This window comes from Gadus macrocephalus, chromosome 8 (genome assembly GCF_031168955.1).
Source record: "Gadus macrocephalus chromosome 8, ASM3116895v1".
In the NCBI taxonomy this organism is placed as follows: domain Eukaryota; kingdom Metazoa; phylum Chordata; class Actinopteri; order Gadiformes; family Gadidae; genus Gadus; species Gadus macrocephalus.
This window is the reverse complement of record NC_082389.1, coordinates 12,957,506-12,973,282: the sequence shown is the minus strand read 5'-3', so window position 1 is coordinate 12,973,282 and position 15,777 is coordinate 12,957,506. Positions and strand designations below refer to the sequence as shown.

The window sequence follows — 15,777 nt, the reverse complement described above, 5'->3', positions numbered from 1 at the left end:
TTTTTGCCAACATCTCTGCTTTCTCTTCATCTTTCACTGCTGTAATTTCCCCATTAGATAAGATTGGATATCCATATTCTCTTTTAATGCCATTCATTTTCCTGAACATTCCCCAAATTTGACCTATTTTGGTTTCCCTTCCCACCGAGTTACAAAATGACCTCCAATATTCCCTTTTTGCATTTTTAATTACTCTTCTTAAACTTGCTTGCATCTTTTTGTATTCAATAAGATTCTGAAAACTGTGATTTCGTTTAAACATTTTAAATGCTTCATTCGACTCTTAATTACTTTATCACAATCCTTAGTCCACCATGGAACACTTCTCTTGTTGTGCTTACCTCCCTTCTTCTTTATGGATTCCTTTGCTGCCTCTAAATGTCTTCTCTTCTTCAGGTAAAAATATGCGCTAGTATTCTTTATTTGCTGCCGCCTACCGGACACTAATATTACAAAGTATACAGTAAGAATCTAGACATTTTTGCTGAAGGTCATCATAAACAAATGTATATATGTGCAATATCAAACGTCTTTGGCAAAACATTACACAGTGCCTACAAATGTTTTCATTTTCAATATATTATTTTTTATTTAATAAAATGTAATTTTTATTTCAGGCCCGGGTTATGTAATTATGTACCATGGTGTAGTTTGCATTTGGCAAATGGTAGTATTTTGGCCACATTTATATCAGTTTAACGATTAGTTAATATTAATTTCCACTCATAATATGTAAGCAGTACACTTGAGAATCAAACACAACAAATGGAATTGTTTTGAAATCTAAGTGTTTTAATGTATTTCATATAAAGCCTTAAAACAGAACCAACCCAACCAAATATAATCCATATATAAAAAAAAACACGAAACGTTCACTTTCTTTCTCTTAAATCCTTCGCTTTGGAATGTCTCCTACTTTAAGACATCTTTCACATTTATCTTAATGTAGTGTTTTCACTGCTGTAGCAGCAGGCACTAGAGTGACTAGACTATAGAAGAATGCAGTCTAACAGCTGCTGGCTCCACATATACACATTGAAGGGTCCACGTCGTCACGGCGACAGGGGAAGGCCTGCACCACCTCTGCGATCCGTTTGGCTACCGGCAAGGAACTGGCTGCAATAACCTTCCTTGACATCATGTCGAACTCTGACCCTGTAGTGGAGAGAGTTTTTTTGTTAGAGCATTATAGATTGCGCTCCAACAAAACGGTAATACTTTACAATGAGGAAACAATAATTAACCGTGAATTAACATTGGTTAATTCAGTAATAAACATTAAGTAACAATGAACTATCTAATGGTTTAGTTAACAGTTTATTACGTTAACATGAACGACTGATGTCGTTCATGTTTACTAACTAAACATGAAAACCATTGGTAAGTAATAACAAGACCATTACTAAATGGTTAAGTAATAACGAATAACATTTAGCAATGTAAATAAATTGTTAGTTATTGTACCTTTATTGTAAAGTGTTGAAATGCTTCTCAAAAAACTGCATACAGTGACTTTAAAAAACTGAGATAACATAGGAGGAGGCGGGGCTACAACTGACCGTCAGTGTCTATGACCACGCCCCCGGCCTCCTGGACTATGATGGCGGACGCGGCGATGTCCCAGCAGTGCATGCCGATGTGGTAGTAGACGTCAGCCCCGCCGGTGGCGATCAGGCACATGTCCACCGCCGCCGTGCCCACCGCCCGCACGCTGCCAGGGAGAAGGGAACCCACGCTCTCAGGACATGTGACGTCGGAAATGGGCGGTGCTTAGAGTATTTGTATGTCACTTGAGTCACTTGAGTGTGAACTTGATTTTAATCAAATGTTGCTTGATTCCAATCCAATGATACTTGATTCTACCCATTTGTATGTTGATTGTGATTAAACATGAATGTAAATTCTCCACCAATTGGAGCCCTGCCTTGGGAATGCTCATGTGTTTGAATGCTCAATTCAATGTTTGACAACCTGGTGCTGCGGTGTGTATCCTACCCGTGGACGGGGAGCTTGAGCAGCCTCATGATGTTGGAGGTCATGGTGTACAGAGCCAGGTCATCTCGCTCAGCCCCGATCTCTGTCACCACCAGACACTGGTTAACGTCTGCGCTCGCAAACACACACACACACACACACACACACACACACACACACACACACACACACACACACACACACACACACACACACACACACACACACACACACACACACACACACACACACACACACACACACACACAAACACAGACTCCATCAGAAACAATTAAAGACTAATTTCTTTGTGTTTTTCAACACTTTACAATAAAGGTATCTTTAAATAATTATCTTTTGTTTGTGTCTGTTTACACTCACTATCAACTTACCTGACGCTGACACCAACACATTTCCTTCCTTTACATCCATTTGCACCCACATTCATCAAATAATTGTAGAGAGGGAGAGAGGGAGGGAGGTTTGCAGAGAGAGAGGGGAGAGAGGGAGGGAAGGAGAGAGGGAGGGAGGGAGGGAGGGAGGAAGGGCAGTACCTTCTTGTCCGGAGGTGAGGAGGGGCACACCATTGAGGAAGGCTCCCTTCCCCTTCTGGGCGCAGTACATCTTGTCTTCTACAAGGCTGTACACAATGCCAAACTCCGTCTGCAGCGGCACACACACCCAGTCAGTTCCCAAGTACCACTGGCAGTATCAGTAGTATTCTGACGTTCTACGTATTCATACTATTGACGATGAGTATGTTTAGTGGCTGGGCGATATAACACAAAAATAAATAATAACTAAAGGAATGATGAATTATGAATTCCATTAAAGCAGATTTGTCTTTTTTTATTAATGTATATATAAATATAAGAACAATATGATAACCGTAATAACTGCTGCATGGTACATAATCATCACCATGATATCAGTGCCATTCTGAGATTCTCTGAGTTCTGGGTGTCAATTTAAATTTAAACTTCATGCAGCATTCTTTGAATATCACGTTAACCCATAAAGCCCACAGGGGTTAAAGGTCGGAAATGTGACACCGAGACCTCGACTGGGTCTTCAGGAAAACGTGGTAAACAGAACCAGACACCTAACAGAGCTCACTAGCAAGGTTATGCAATGCTGCACAGGGGTTAACTCGTTACCTGCTGGTTGACGGCGAAGGCGATGGATATAGCCACAAAGGGGAACCTGCAGGAGAGGGAAGGGTTTCGAGTTGTGCTTCATGATTAAAAACATATTATATACTTAACATACAATGTTTGAATGAAATACATTTGGAAGTCACAGCCCTTTTTGCATGTGACTCCAGTAGCTTTTATAAACAACAACAAGGGAAGACAACATGGGGGATGTTTGACTCCCAGGCCTAGAGGTTCCGGGTTCAAACCCCTAAGGTCCACCATCTTACCTGTAGGCATCCTTGAGAAAGTCGCCCCTACATCCCCCACCAGCTCCTCGATGACATGTATCTTAATTCACTGTGAGTGATTTTGGATAAAAGCGCCTGCTAACTAACTAAGTAGCAGTCGATGAATACCAGCCACAACAATGGAAACAAGTAAAACGTCTAAGCTTCAATCTCAACCCTATATCCCTATCACCATCCTACTCCTTCAAGATAGGAGGGGAGGAGGTAGGAAAGAGGGGAAGTGGAGAAGAGGAGGGCCTGACCTGTGGACAAAGTTGACGGTTCCGTCGATAGGGTCAATGATCCAGGTGGGGGCCTTGGTGAGCTCCACGCGATCGCCGGCGGCAACAGACTCCTCCCCGATGAACCTGTTGACAAGTGCAAGCACACACACACACACACACACACACACACACACACACACACACACACACACACACACACACACACACACACACACACACACACACACACACACACAAATACACAAAATCAACAACAGCAAAGGGTTTTTTGTTTGAAGCACGGGTCACGTGTCGATATTCTTCTACTTCCTGTTTCCTGTGTAAAACGGCTGAGAGCAGCAGGGGTTTGGGTGAGGGAGTATGCCTCAACTTCCTGTGAAAAAAAGCTGAGGTCAAGATCGCCAACCCATCTACCCCTTCACGTAGACACACCATGACATTAACATGGACGTCTTCCCCTTGTTGGCTCATATACACAGACCTTTTAGTATGTTTTAGTATTCACCTTTACACAGTCTTAGTATTCACCTTTACACAGTCTTAATATTCACCTTTACACAGTCTTAGTATTCACCTTTACACAGTATTAGTATTCACCTTTACACAGTCTTAGTATTCACCTTTACACAGTCTTAGTATTCACCTTTACACAGTCTTAGTATTCAACTCTACACAGTCTTAGTATTCACCTTTACACAGTCATAGTATTCACCTTAACACTGTCTTAGAATTCACCTTTACACAATCTTAGTATTCACCTTTACACAGTCTTAGTATTCAACTCTACACAGTCTTAGTATTCACCTTTACACAGTCATAGTATTCACCTTAACACTGTCTTAGAATTCACCTTTACACAGTCTTAGTATTCACCTTTACACAGTCTTAGTATTCACCTTTCACGCAATTTTCTAATAATTTTCTTTTATTATTATTTATAACAAAATCACCCAAATCAGAAAATCTGACCGAGAGACAAACTGTCAGAAAGTAAGTCAGACAGTCAGTCAGTCCAACGGACAGACGGACAGACAGACAGACAGGCAGACAGATGGACAGACAGTCAGACAGACAGTCAGACAGACAGTCATCCAGACAGACAGGCAGACAGACAGGCTTGCAGCAGTACTTGTGTGTGGGGTATTTCTCCTTGATGGCGCTGATGAGGATCTTCTCCACCCGCTGGTCGGTCTCCGTCACCAGGTCAGCTGGAGAGCTCTTCAACATCACCTCTTTGTCCTTCTTAAAGGCATCCAGCACCACCTGACACACACACACACACACACACACACACACACACACACACACACACACACACACACACACACACACACACACACACACACACACACACACACACATAAACACAACCAAACAGATGCACACACACACACACACACACACACACACACACACACACACACACACACACACACACACACACACACACACATACACACACACAAACACACACACACAAACACACACACACACACACACACACACACACACACACACACACACACACACACACACACACACACACACACACACACACACACACACACACACAAACAACCACACAGACGCACGCACACATACACAACCAAATAACAGTTGATCAGATGCAAAAGTGCTGAAAAGCTTGCAGCAAAACATTATATTATTATCAAATAATTTAGTTTTTTTTTCTCTCGATGCAATAGTCTACCTGGCTTGCTTGTTTGGCGACGGAGATACCGAAGTTCATGCATTCTGTCCACTCAGCCATGATTGAAGTTCAAGTTCAGTCGGAGATGCTGAGACAAATATAAAAACGAAAAAAAAATAATAATAAACCACTGTGATAAAAAGTTGGTATTAAGGTATGTAGAAAAGGACAGCAGGCCGAACTGAGGACGTTTGCTTTCAAAGGAAAAGTATGGAATGAACATAAGTAAAAAACGAGTAACATATATATCCCAGCTGACCAATGAGAACACGCCCTTTTCCCGGACAGCGAACCAATGGCAGCACGGTGCGTCCGGAGGGAATCTGCCGGACATACATGCTGATTAAAGGCAAGGCAAGGCAACTTTATTTATATAGCACTTTTCATACACAAGGCAGACTCAAAGTGCTTCACATAAAAACATTGTCATACAATAAAATAAAATAGTAGATAAGTAAAAGAAAACATATTTAAAGAAATGAGTAAAATAAAAAGTTAAAAAGGCATTTTAGTATTAAAATAGAAAATAAAGGCAAAGTTAATGCAATGTATTTAAGATTTAGCAGAAAGCTAAAGCAAACATAAAAGTCTTCAGTCTTGTTTTAAAGGTGCTCAGAGTTGGGGCAAGTCTTAAATCCTCAGGGAGTTTATTCCAGCTATTTGTTGCATATAACTAACTAACTTAAAGAAGGTGATAGCGGAAGATTGCCGTCCCCAGGGAGTGCGTGCGTTCCTGGTGATATGTGGGGACAAGCAGTGCTCGCTGATTAATGGCTGCGCGTGTCCCCGGCTGATAAACGGATAACTCGCTGTGTTTTTAACGGCATCTTTTATTAGACGGATTGAACTTCGAGGGGGACGGAAGCAACAATAGACCTGAGGAGCTGGACAACTATAGCATGTTAACAAAAAAAAAAAAATCGTCAAGCTGCAGCCACCGCTCTCCCGAGCTGCGCCCCCTCAGAAAAACTGAGACGCGCGGTCCTGAGTCTCGGGCTTCTCGTTTCCAGGGGTCGTGTTGGTCACGAGGACATGATGGCCATGGTGATTGATTGTCTGCCGTCAGAAATTTCAGCTGAGACGCACGGCGGCTAATGACTAGGCCTATAGAATGCCTTCAATGCCAAAGTATGTGTGCATCCCAGAACAGCCAGTTTTTTTTAAAGCTCTCGAGGGCCACATAAAATGAGGTAGCGAGCCGGATTCTCACGCACACACACACACACACACACACACACACACACACACACACACACACACACACACACACACACACACACACACACACACACACACACACACACACACACACACACACACACACTACGTACTACACGACAGAACCCCCACCCCATTGAACAGGTACCTGGTACCTCTCTGAATGTATCTATGTGGTACTGATACAATGGCACATATTCAGCTGTAACTGGATGACACCAATACTGTATTGTAAATGTAAAGGACTGTAACACTTACCTGTACATATTCACGTCGAAGTCCTTTGACCCTGACACTGTTTCTCTCAAATGGGACCCTGGTGCTTTACCAAGATGAGTCTGATAGTGGAAATGCTCACTCGCTCTATGTTATTGAATACTTCTCTATCTGCAAGTATTTGTTGCTGTAGCTGGTTGAGACGGATTGCATTGTTTGCTCGGACCAGGTCCACAATGGCAAGTTCCTGCTGTTGGGTGAACAGGCGTTGGCGTCCGCCCCCAGAAGGTCTTCTAGTCATTCTATAGAAAAAAGCAACCAGAAAATGTTACTGTATTGGTTTGCTTATTTTTTGAAGTACTGTATATACTGTACTATATGTTGCGTGCACGGCCTCTTCCACCACGTCCTCCTCTATGTCTCTTTCCTCCTCTTCCTCCTCTACCTCTGCCTCTTGCTCTTCCTGCATTCATGCTTGAAAAATTCTCAAAATGGCTTACTGTAACTCAGGCCTTTTTGTAGCTGGCTGATTGGTGTTCAGTTTTTGAAGAAAGTGTTTTCAGGTGTGTATGCAAGTATTACCAATTAACCAATGTGTTTAGGATTTTGAATAGATGTGTTTTCCCAATGGTACAATGAGATGTCATTTTTGAATTAAGTGTATGTATGAAATAATGTGTAGTGTGCAGGAGCAAATGCGTTGCAGAAAGGAGCAAGTGTGTTGCACAATTGCAACTAAAGTGCAAAGCAGCGCTTTTGTTTAAGGAATGGTTACATGTGTTTAAGGTATAGAAACAAAAACTTCAAGTTGTGTTACTTTGGTCTAAGCATGTGTCTATAGTGTTTAAGCAGTTGAAAAAAACTGCATTATCAATCAACCACAGAGGAACTAGATGACAAAGAACCAAAACAATCTAGGAATAAGATTTGTTTCCAATATTTATTTTTTTGCAATTTTGTTGCTTAAAGAACACAGAAAGGATTTAAGTCGTCCTGAGTTTAGCTTTGCCATCCCAGATCAGCCGTTTCTTTTGTTTTTTGCAAGACGTTGAAATGCCTTTGAAGCCCTCGCGGGCCACAAAAAATTAGGCAGCGAGCCAGATTCAGGGGGCTTTGTGTTTGACACATCTGGTTTAAAGCATAGACGGCAGGTTGAGAGGGCATTCAATTATGAACATCAAACATTCCCAACTGGGTAAACTGACCTAGAAGCAGTTACGCAGATTTTGCAGCACAAGGCCAACTATAGGGCTGTTTGATGAAGAAGGATGCTGACCTACACCTAAAATGACTCTAGTTCTTCAATACACACATACGCACACAAACGCACACACACACACACACACACACACACACACACACACACACACACACACACACACACACACACACACACACACACACACACACACACATAGACATACAAGTACACACACACACACACACACACACACACACACACACACACACACATAGACATACAAGTACACACACACACACACACACACACACACACACACACACACACACACACACACACACACACACACACACACACACACACACACACACACACACACACACACACACACACTCACTTGACATTAGCATTACATTGTGTCACATGATAAGAAAAGACAGTCAGTTCTAAACAAAAAACTCAGATTGAGTTCCTAAAATCGTCTCTTCTTATCATTACACAGCACCAGAAACAGATAGCTAATAAAGATCGTATTGTTATACTCTTTATCAAAACATGATATTTACATTATTATTATAAATCAACCACATAGGAACTAAAACAATCTAGGAATTAGATTGGTTCCAAATTTCCAATAATTTATGTTTGCTATTTTATTTCTTGAAGAACACACAAATAATTTAGGTGGTTCTGAGTTTTGCTTCGCAATCCCGGACCAGCCATTTTCAAATTGGTTCTGAATCAAACCAAAGTGTTAAGTTGATGATGGCATTCAATCGTCAGAATACGGGGGTTTGATCCCCAATGTCAAAAGCATTGGACACGCACCAGACAGATTGACACTACGATGTAGATACTGCAGTTGCTCCGCCTGACTGTAGGCGGCAGAGAGGAATAACAGAGCGAGCGGAGCGTCTTCAAAACTCCAGAGAGGAAGGGAGTTGTGACAACACGTAGATGGTGCGAGCTAGCCATCAGCTTAGATCATTTGTTGGCTGATCAACGAATCCTAAACAGACTGACAGCTTCCGTAAGTCATTACTTTGTTTTCAATAAAAAAGCTTTATGAAGTCAGCATGTGGTTTTAAAAAGAAAACAGTTTATTTTGCAGTGTTATTCGTCAAAGTAGACACATGACCGACGATGCTAGCTAACCTTAACTATAAACATAGCTGATGTTAAGTACAATTTAACAACGGTAACGCAAAGTGAATTTAGAATCTAGGAGGTTTATTAAGAATATACTCGGAAATGAGGAAACAAGACGCTCTAAACCTGTTTTGAACCATTGTATTAACATTACAGCTAGGGTGGCTAGGCTGCCTAGCTAGCTAGAGAGCACACAGCAGGGAGACATCCGTGTGTCAAACTGCTGTCCTGCAGACAACATGTCATGCTGCAGCTGAGATTTATTCTGGAAAATGTGTCCTTTTTAAAATCCCCGACTGGAGATGAGTGAAACATATTGGCATACATCTTGTATCAATATGTATCAATCAAGTCTCTAAACTTTACTATGTTTAGCGTCTGAGACTAGTTATGTTTTATTACATCGATGGACGTTAGTAATAAGTCTTTGTCCCTAGAAAGCATGCACCAACCATGGCCATGCAGTCCATGCTGCAGGAGCGAATCGTCATCGCCCAGGAGCTGCTCGGGCGGGTGGAGCAGCTGTGCCAGCGGCAGTCCCAGCCAGTGGAGGGCCGGGCCAAGCTGTGCAGCAAACTGCGCGCCGAGCTCAAGTTCCTCACCAAGGTGAAGAGTGGTGCGGTTCAGGTCAAAGAGTCCCACCTCCACAGCACCAACCTCACCCACCTGCGGGCCATCGTGGAGACGGCGGAGAGCCTGGAAGAGGTGGTCTCCCTGCTGCACGTCTTTGGCTACGAGGATGATGAGGACAGCGGAGGCGGGAAGCAGTCGCTGGTGGTGGACGTGGTGGCCAACGGCGGACACACGTGGGTGAAGGCGGTGGGCCGTAAGGCGGAGGCACTGCACAACATCTGGCAGGGGCGGGGCCAGTACGGCGACCGCAGCATCGTAAGCCAGGCGGAGGAGTTTGTGCGCGCCAGCGGGCAGCAGCCCATCCAGTACAGCAAGCCGCACATTATCTTTGCCTTCTACAACGGCGTGTCCAGCCCCATGGCCGACCTGCTGCGAGAGATGGGCGTGTCGGTGCGCGGCGACATCGTGGCGGTGAACGCCGTGCCGGCGGTGAAGGAGGAGGAGAGCAGCGAGGAGGAGGAGGAGGACGACGAGGTAGACGAGGTAGACGACGTGGAAGGTGAGGAAGATGGAGAGCAGCTCGGAGCAGAGAAGGATCTAACGCACGCCGCTTCTGAACCCGATGAGGAAGAGGATTATGGTGATGAGGATGAGGAGGATGATGACAACGAAGAGGAGGCCGACCTGAGCCAGACCCGGGTGGATCGAGACACCATCGTGGCCAGCCTGGCGTTCCCCACCCAGGTGAAGGTGGACGCGTGCCAGCGGGCCAACCTGGACATCACCACGCTCATCAGCTACGTGTCGTCGCTGAGCCACGGACACTGCAACTTCACCTTCCGGGAGCAGGTTCTGACGGAGCAGGCGGCCCAGGAGCGCCAGCACCAGGTGCTGCCAGAGCTCAAGGCCTTCATGCAGGGCAAGGAGCTGTACGCGTGCCGGTCGGCCGTGGACGACTTCCAGGTGATCCTGGACACCCTCGGGGGCCCCGGGGAGAAGGCCCGTGCCCAGGAGCTGCTGGCCCGGGTGAGGGTGGTCCCGGACCAGCCGTCCGAGCGGACGCAGCGCCTCAACGCCAGCGCCAAGGTCAACACCCGCTCGCTGATGATCTTTGGCACCGGCGACTCGCTGCAGGCCGTCACCATGACGGCCAACAGCGGGTTTGTGCGGGCCGCGGCCAATCAGGGTGTCCGCTACAGCGTGTTTGTGCACCAGCCCCGAGCGCTGACCGAGGGGAAGGAGTGGAGGGCCACAGCCATATAAGGTCATATGATTAATGTTGCAGAATGAAGTCGGGTCAACCTCTAGGGGCGTGGCCTTATACGGTCCAATGGGGGTCCAGAGTGGGACAGCACTTATTGGTTGATTCGTTAAGACTTGGAACTGATGGTTTGACTGTCACAAGGGAAGGGTTTGGAAAATCTATACAGATGTGGATTGGCAAGTGATGTTATTTGGTATAAATTGAGAAACTATTGGTTATTTGTTTTTAAGTTTTGAATATCTGTTCCCCTCGAATTCTAGCAAAATAATGTAAAGAAAAAGCTGATTTAATTTGCTTTGGTCTCACGCTCCAACACTATTCTTTACATACTGTTAGACAGTGCATTAACTGCCATGGCTGAAATAATTGAAACAATGTAAGGATATTTATTTACTTTGAAATAAAGCACTAGAAAGATGACTTGCTTCCATTTGTCCCAAGCCACTATTCCTATGATTATTTTTGCATGCCGTTACATTTAGACATTTGCTGCCATGTTAAGTCAAGTCACAGACTTGAATGTGATACGCAATATTAGACAGGAAGGCAGTATTTTCTTCTAGAATTCACTCACGAGGGTAACACGTTTGTACCTAAAAGTCCTATGGATAGCAGTGCTAAGCCTTGACCGATACAATGGAAATTCCACAAGAGCCAAATTGGATTTCATAAAAATTCTTTGGTTGTCCAAATCTGGATGCAGATGTTTCCCCCGCAGTTGTTTCGAGATGAACACTTGGGATGTTACATGAACCAAACGGAAACTGAAAGTTGATTTTACAGAAAGAATAAGCAAATAGTTGTATTGCTTTCCGCAGCCATCAAGAGCAGCTTGGTCAGGAATCTGATGTCGGATTTAACAATTGCATAAAATGTTAATACAATTTAGTTGCCAGTATGGCTCATTTATTGGGGCTCTACGCTGCAGGATTTAAAAATGAAATCCCCATTGTATAGGTTTATAATTCAGAACGAAACAGGTCGAGGCTGGGTGTTCTGTGAATCTGTTGCAGATGAGTGCTTAAAGGGATACTTCACCCATTTAGAACCAGCGTTCTATTATAAAATCGCTATTGTAATATAAATATCAGTCTAAACCAGTTTCCCCTCGGCCCATTTTTTCTCTTCTAATTTTCTCCCGAAATGACGTCAAATGACGCGTTTGACGTCATTTCGGGAGAAACCTCTTGTCCCGCTAGAAGGGCCGAGGACTACACACTTAGTGGCAAATTTTTCCACCAATAAGGAATGAGAGGGGGCGGGAGCCTGCGTACCGAGGGTGAATGAGGGGACGGGAGACCGACAGGTGGGCGGGGCAGCGAGCACAATGCACTGTGGTAGTTGGAGGTTTTCTTACTTTGAGCTAGAGAGACCATGAAAACACTGCCTTTTTTCAGGCTAGGATGAACCGATTTCAATTTTTTTTTCACATTTATAATACATTGAATTATTTAATTCATAAAACCTTCATATTCCCACCAGTGAAGTATCTCTTTAAGGTCTGAAATTGAACACCCTTGAGTGGACCACGTTAGCCGTCAGCTGACTAGGGGGGATTTTGAGAAAGCAAATAGTTTCCTCCCATCCAACCTTTTCTTTATGAAATCTACATCCAACTTGGTAAAAAGAGGCAGACAGCAGAAAAGTAAAGTCATTTTCTTTTTATTAAAACAAATGTAGTTTTAGGTCACGGGCAATCCTGAAAGGAAAGAACAAACTTTTAGCCCCGAGACACAACTAAAGTATTTATATAGTATTTATAAATTACCTATTTCATCCTAGTCCACAATAGTAAGGGGTCCAAGAACAGCACTGTGCTTTATTCCGCCTGTTTGTAAACAAATCAAAGTCAGCATATTGCATAAGCCCGCCTTAGCTGCATGTTGTTGAACGAAGCTGTACCTCCTGATGGGCTCCTGGTTTTCCTTGAGCTACAGCTGGTGTCACAACATCCACAAAGACTGCTCATAGACGGGTCATCGAGAAGCTCCCATCTGTAGAAATAAGCCAGTGTTTGACCAGAGCCAGGTAAATGTGATGATGTTAATGTAAACGCAGTCTTTACCCGTTGCCCACGATATGGCAGGCCTTCTTATTCGGGAAAAAAGCACTGGGATCCCAAGCCTCAAGTGTGCAGTGGATGTACACCTGTTGACATAAAGCACAGGGTGGCCACAAGCAAGACCACTTCAGTAAAAGGGTGGCTGTTGAAAATAAGCCAATGTTTCAACTAAATCTATATAAACTAAGCGACAGGGTAAATTGCCTGTTGTACCACACACTAATTTTACCCCAACTTGTCTAATTTGGACAGTCAAAGGCTTATATGAAATAGATTACCTCTTTACCAACTGCAAACTTAAAGGCCTGCAGGGACAAGCGGATCTCTGAGGAGACCAGCCGGGGTTCGAATCGCGAGCGCGCCCCCTTGCTGTCCATAAGACACCTGAAGAGTGACAGGTCATGGAACATGTCCCGTCAAGTAGGGGGCATTGCTGATGGCTTAAATGAAAGATCATGACCCTTGGTTATCCCCACTTACCCGTGGTTAGAGATGATGGAATACACGGCGCTCTCTGGCTGCAGGTCCGGTGTGTTGGTGGCGACACAGTCATCCAGAAGCAGCAGCAAGGGCTGATGGGTGTCCTGGCCCACGGTCGCCATGATTGGGATGAGTGAGCCAAGACTGAAGGCAAGGGACTGAGCTGGGCCTGAGAAGTCGCCTGGAACAACGGGGTCAGAGATTATAGCATGGAGAGATGGTCCAACGCAGAGTGGAAGCAGACGACAACAATGCAAGGAGAGAAAGGGCACCTTGAGTAAGTCAGAGTGGTAGGAGTGCTCCTAAGCTGTGACCCTCTGAGCAGGCTAAAAAAGGCTAGTCAAGTGTTCAAGGATGGACATGGTTGCCTTTTGTTAGTGAAGTAAAATCCATCAAGACCAAGTGGTTGGAAACACTGAGCAAACAGCAAACTGACCATTCATGATGTCCATACTGAACAGAAGATGTCCTTGCCCATAGGTTTGGAGCATGGACGGGTCATACATGGGAGGGGCCCAGTAACCGGCCCTTTAAAGGAGAAACCAGGCAGTTAGAAGTGAAAGGAACATAATAAATTCTCAAGACCAAATGGTCTTCGAGACACTCCTAGTTAAATTGTAAAAGAGGGATATTGAATGCGCAGGACCATAGCCTCTACAATTCCAAGTAGTTCTAGTTACTTCTCGAAGGTACAAGATACGGGATGATGGAAAGTTGTTTTTGTGTTCCGAGGAGACGCCAAGGTTAAATCATTGCTGTACTCCAGGGTGTCCTTGGTCACCTTGAGAAAAGATGGGACTTAATTAATGCCAGTTAAAATTGAAGTTTACACATGTAACACCCCCAAACAGACGTAGAGCTCACTCACCGTCCTCCTGAAGTTACAGTCGCCGAACTCAACAGAGAAAATGGCCTCCCTCAAGGACACGTCGGTCGGTCGACAGCTGCCGAGTCGCAGGAGAGAGAAGTCCATCAGGGATCTGGCCTCGGTCCAGACCAGTGTGAGGCCATCGGGTCCACAGTCCGCTTTCATATCTGCAAGAAAGATCATAGAAATAAGAATTTCAAGTGGATTTTTTTGATTTCAACAAAACAGATAGAAATGATAGACACTGACATATATATAAAAAAACAGAAGAAAAAAAACTGGCCAGATTATATTCAAATATTTTACCTGCGTTCACCAAGACAGCTGCTACAAGGACAAGTAGACCCACGCTGCTAAAGGGAAATGCCATGGTTGCCAGTGAATGAGCTTAGGAACCCAGTGCTTTTATTTGGTTCTGACTGCAGCAGAGCAATCAAACTAATATCTTTCACCTGGTTTCCCTAAACGAGTCTGGGTGTGTGAACAGGCAGCATCAGGGAATTAGAGGATTAACAGTTTTTATACATTGAGATGTTTCCTCAAAAATTCTACTACTCGTGTTATTTATCTATGAAGTGTGTAAAAAATACACATTGTATCACACATTTCACAAGGAATATATATCTATATCAGTAAGGGCTATAGGCTTTCTATGTAGGACATCTGAAATGGGATATTATTGCAGCTTGAACCTTATAATCAGAATCAGAATCAGAATAAGAAATACTTTATTGATCCCCGGGGGGAAATTGTTGTTCCAGGTGCTCCATACAATAGAAATATAAAAATATAAAAATAAATAGCCTATCCTACAAGCTAACCCTACAAGCATAGAAGATACGATTATAAATAAATAAATAAAATACAATAAAATAAAAATAAAATAAAAGTAAGAAGTGGACATCTCTTAGTGGGTTATATTTACAATTACAATTTACAATTACAATTCAATATTTACATTGCAAATAACAATGAAAATTAAGAGTGAAAGAATAAATTATAGTTTGTTTATTTTAAATAGTAATTTGTCTGATTTTTAGAGGGAGGAGTTATAGAGTTGAATGGCCACAGGCAGGAATGACTTACTGTGGCGCTCAGTGGTGCATTTAGGAGCAATGAGTCTCACTGAAGGAGCTCCTCTGTTTGACTAGAGCATTATGGAGAGGGTGAGAGCCATACTGCAGGATCGCCCGCAACTTCAACAGCATCCTCCTGTCAGACACTGCTGTCAAAGTGTCCAGCTCCACCCCCACAACGTCACTGGCCTTCCTGATCAGCTTGTTGTCTGTTGGCATCTGCTACTTAGTCTGCTGCACCAGCACACAGCAAACAGAACAGCAGACGTTGGCTTATCAGCCAGGAGACAACTTTGTCATAGATAAAATGTATCCTA

At 43.9% G+C, this 15,777-nt stretch overlaps 3 protein-coding genes across 4 annotated transcripts; 1 reads left to right on the top strand and 2 right to left on the bottom strand.

Moving 5' to 3' along the window:
- Nucleotides 1–771: 771 nt before the first annotated feature.
- Nucleotides 772–5,578, bottom strand: LOC132463166 (inositol monophosphatase 1-like). Its single transcript, XM_060059117.1, has 8 exons — nucleotides 5,354–5,578; nucleotides 4,772–4,905; nucleotides 3,661–3,765; nucleotides 3,132–3,177; nucleotides 2,529–2,637; nucleotides 1,996–2,104; nucleotides 1,560–1,711; nucleotides 772–1,155 (listed from the first exon to the last, which is right to left on the bottom strand). Exons 1-8 carry the CDS (start codon nucleotides 5,411–5,413, stop codon nucleotides 1,007–1,009), a joined length of 864 nt encoding a protein of 287 aa, XP_059915100.1. The 5' UTR covers nucleotides 5,414–5,578; the 3' UTR covers nucleotides 772–1,006.
- Nucleotides 5,579–8,860: 3,282 nt separating this feature from the next.
- c8h7orf25 (chromosome 8 C7orf25 homolog) lies at nucleotides 8,861–11,394 on the top strand. 2 transcript variants are annotated; one of them, XM_060059115.1, is made up of 2 exons: nucleotides 8,861–9,018; nucleotides 9,575–11,394. In XM_060059115.1, the coding sequence occupies exon 2, from the start codon at nucleotides 9,591–9,593 to the stop codon at nucleotides 10,971–10,973; it is 1,383 nt and encodes a 460-aa protein (XP_059915098.1). In that variant the 5' UTR covers nucleotides 8,861–9,018; nucleotides 9,575–9,590; the 3' UTR covers nucleotides 10,974–11,394. The 2 variants fall into 2 exon arrangements, with proteins under 2 accessions (XP_059915098.1, XP_059915099.1); XM_060059116.1 differs by having other exon boundaries at nucleotides 8,894–9,018; nucleotides 9,579–11,394.
- A 1,226-nt stretch (nucleotides 11,395–12,620) lies between these two features.
- LOC132463163 (zona pellucida sperm-binding protein 3-like) lies at nucleotides 12,621–14,830 on the bottom strand. Its single transcript, XM_060059112.1, has 10 exons — nucleotides 14,691–14,830; nucleotides 14,385–14,551; nucleotides 14,197–14,297; nucleotides 13,953–14,044; nucleotides 13,517–13,697; nucleotides 13,315–13,420; nucleotides 13,040–13,122; nucleotides 12,877–12,968; nucleotides 12,743–12,802; nucleotides 12,621–12,673 (listed from the first exon to the last, which is right to left on the bottom strand). Exons 1-9 carry the CDS (start codon nucleotides 14,752–14,754, stop codon nucleotides 12,753–12,755), a joined length of 936 nt encoding a protein of 311 aa, XP_059915095.1. The 5' UTR covers nucleotides 14,755–14,830; the 3' UTR covers nucleotides 12,621–12,673; nucleotides 12,743–12,752.
- Between the last annotated feature and the right edge of the window lie 947 nt (nucleotides 14,831–15,777).

Excerpts from the sequence above, each read along its gene's own strand:
- LOC132463166 (XM_060059117.1), bottom strand. The coding sequence starts at position 5,413 with ATGGCTGAGTGGACAGAATGCATGAACTTCGGTATCTCCGTCGCCAAA. Across the intron at positions 3,178-3,660 it reads ACCGTCAACTTTGTCCACAG|GTTCCCCTTTGTGGCTATAT; the intron begins GTCAGGCCCTCC and ends CCTCTCCTGCAG. Across the intron at positions 2,105-2,528 it reads CCTCACCTCCGGACAAGAAG|ACGTTAACCAGTGTCTGGTG; the intron begins GTACTGCCCTTC and ends TTGCGAGCGCAG.
- c8h7orf25 (XM_060059115.1), top strand. The coding sequence starts at position 9,591 with ATGGCCATGCAGTCCATGCTGCAGGAGCGAATCGTCATCGCCCAGGAG.
- LOC132463163 (XM_060059112.1), bottom strand. The coding sequence starts at position 14,754 with ATGGCATTTCCCTTTAGCAGCGTGGGTCTACTTGTCCTTGTAGCAGCT. Across the intron at positions 13,698-13,952 it reads CAGTATGGACATCATGAATG|GCGACTTCTCAGGCCCAGCT; the intron begins GTCAGTTTGCTG and ends CCGTTGTTCCAG. Across the intron at positions 13,421-13,516 it reads TCCATCATCTCTAACCACGG|GTGTCTTATGGACAGCAAGG; the intron begins GTAAGTGGGGAT and ends GTCACTCTTCAG.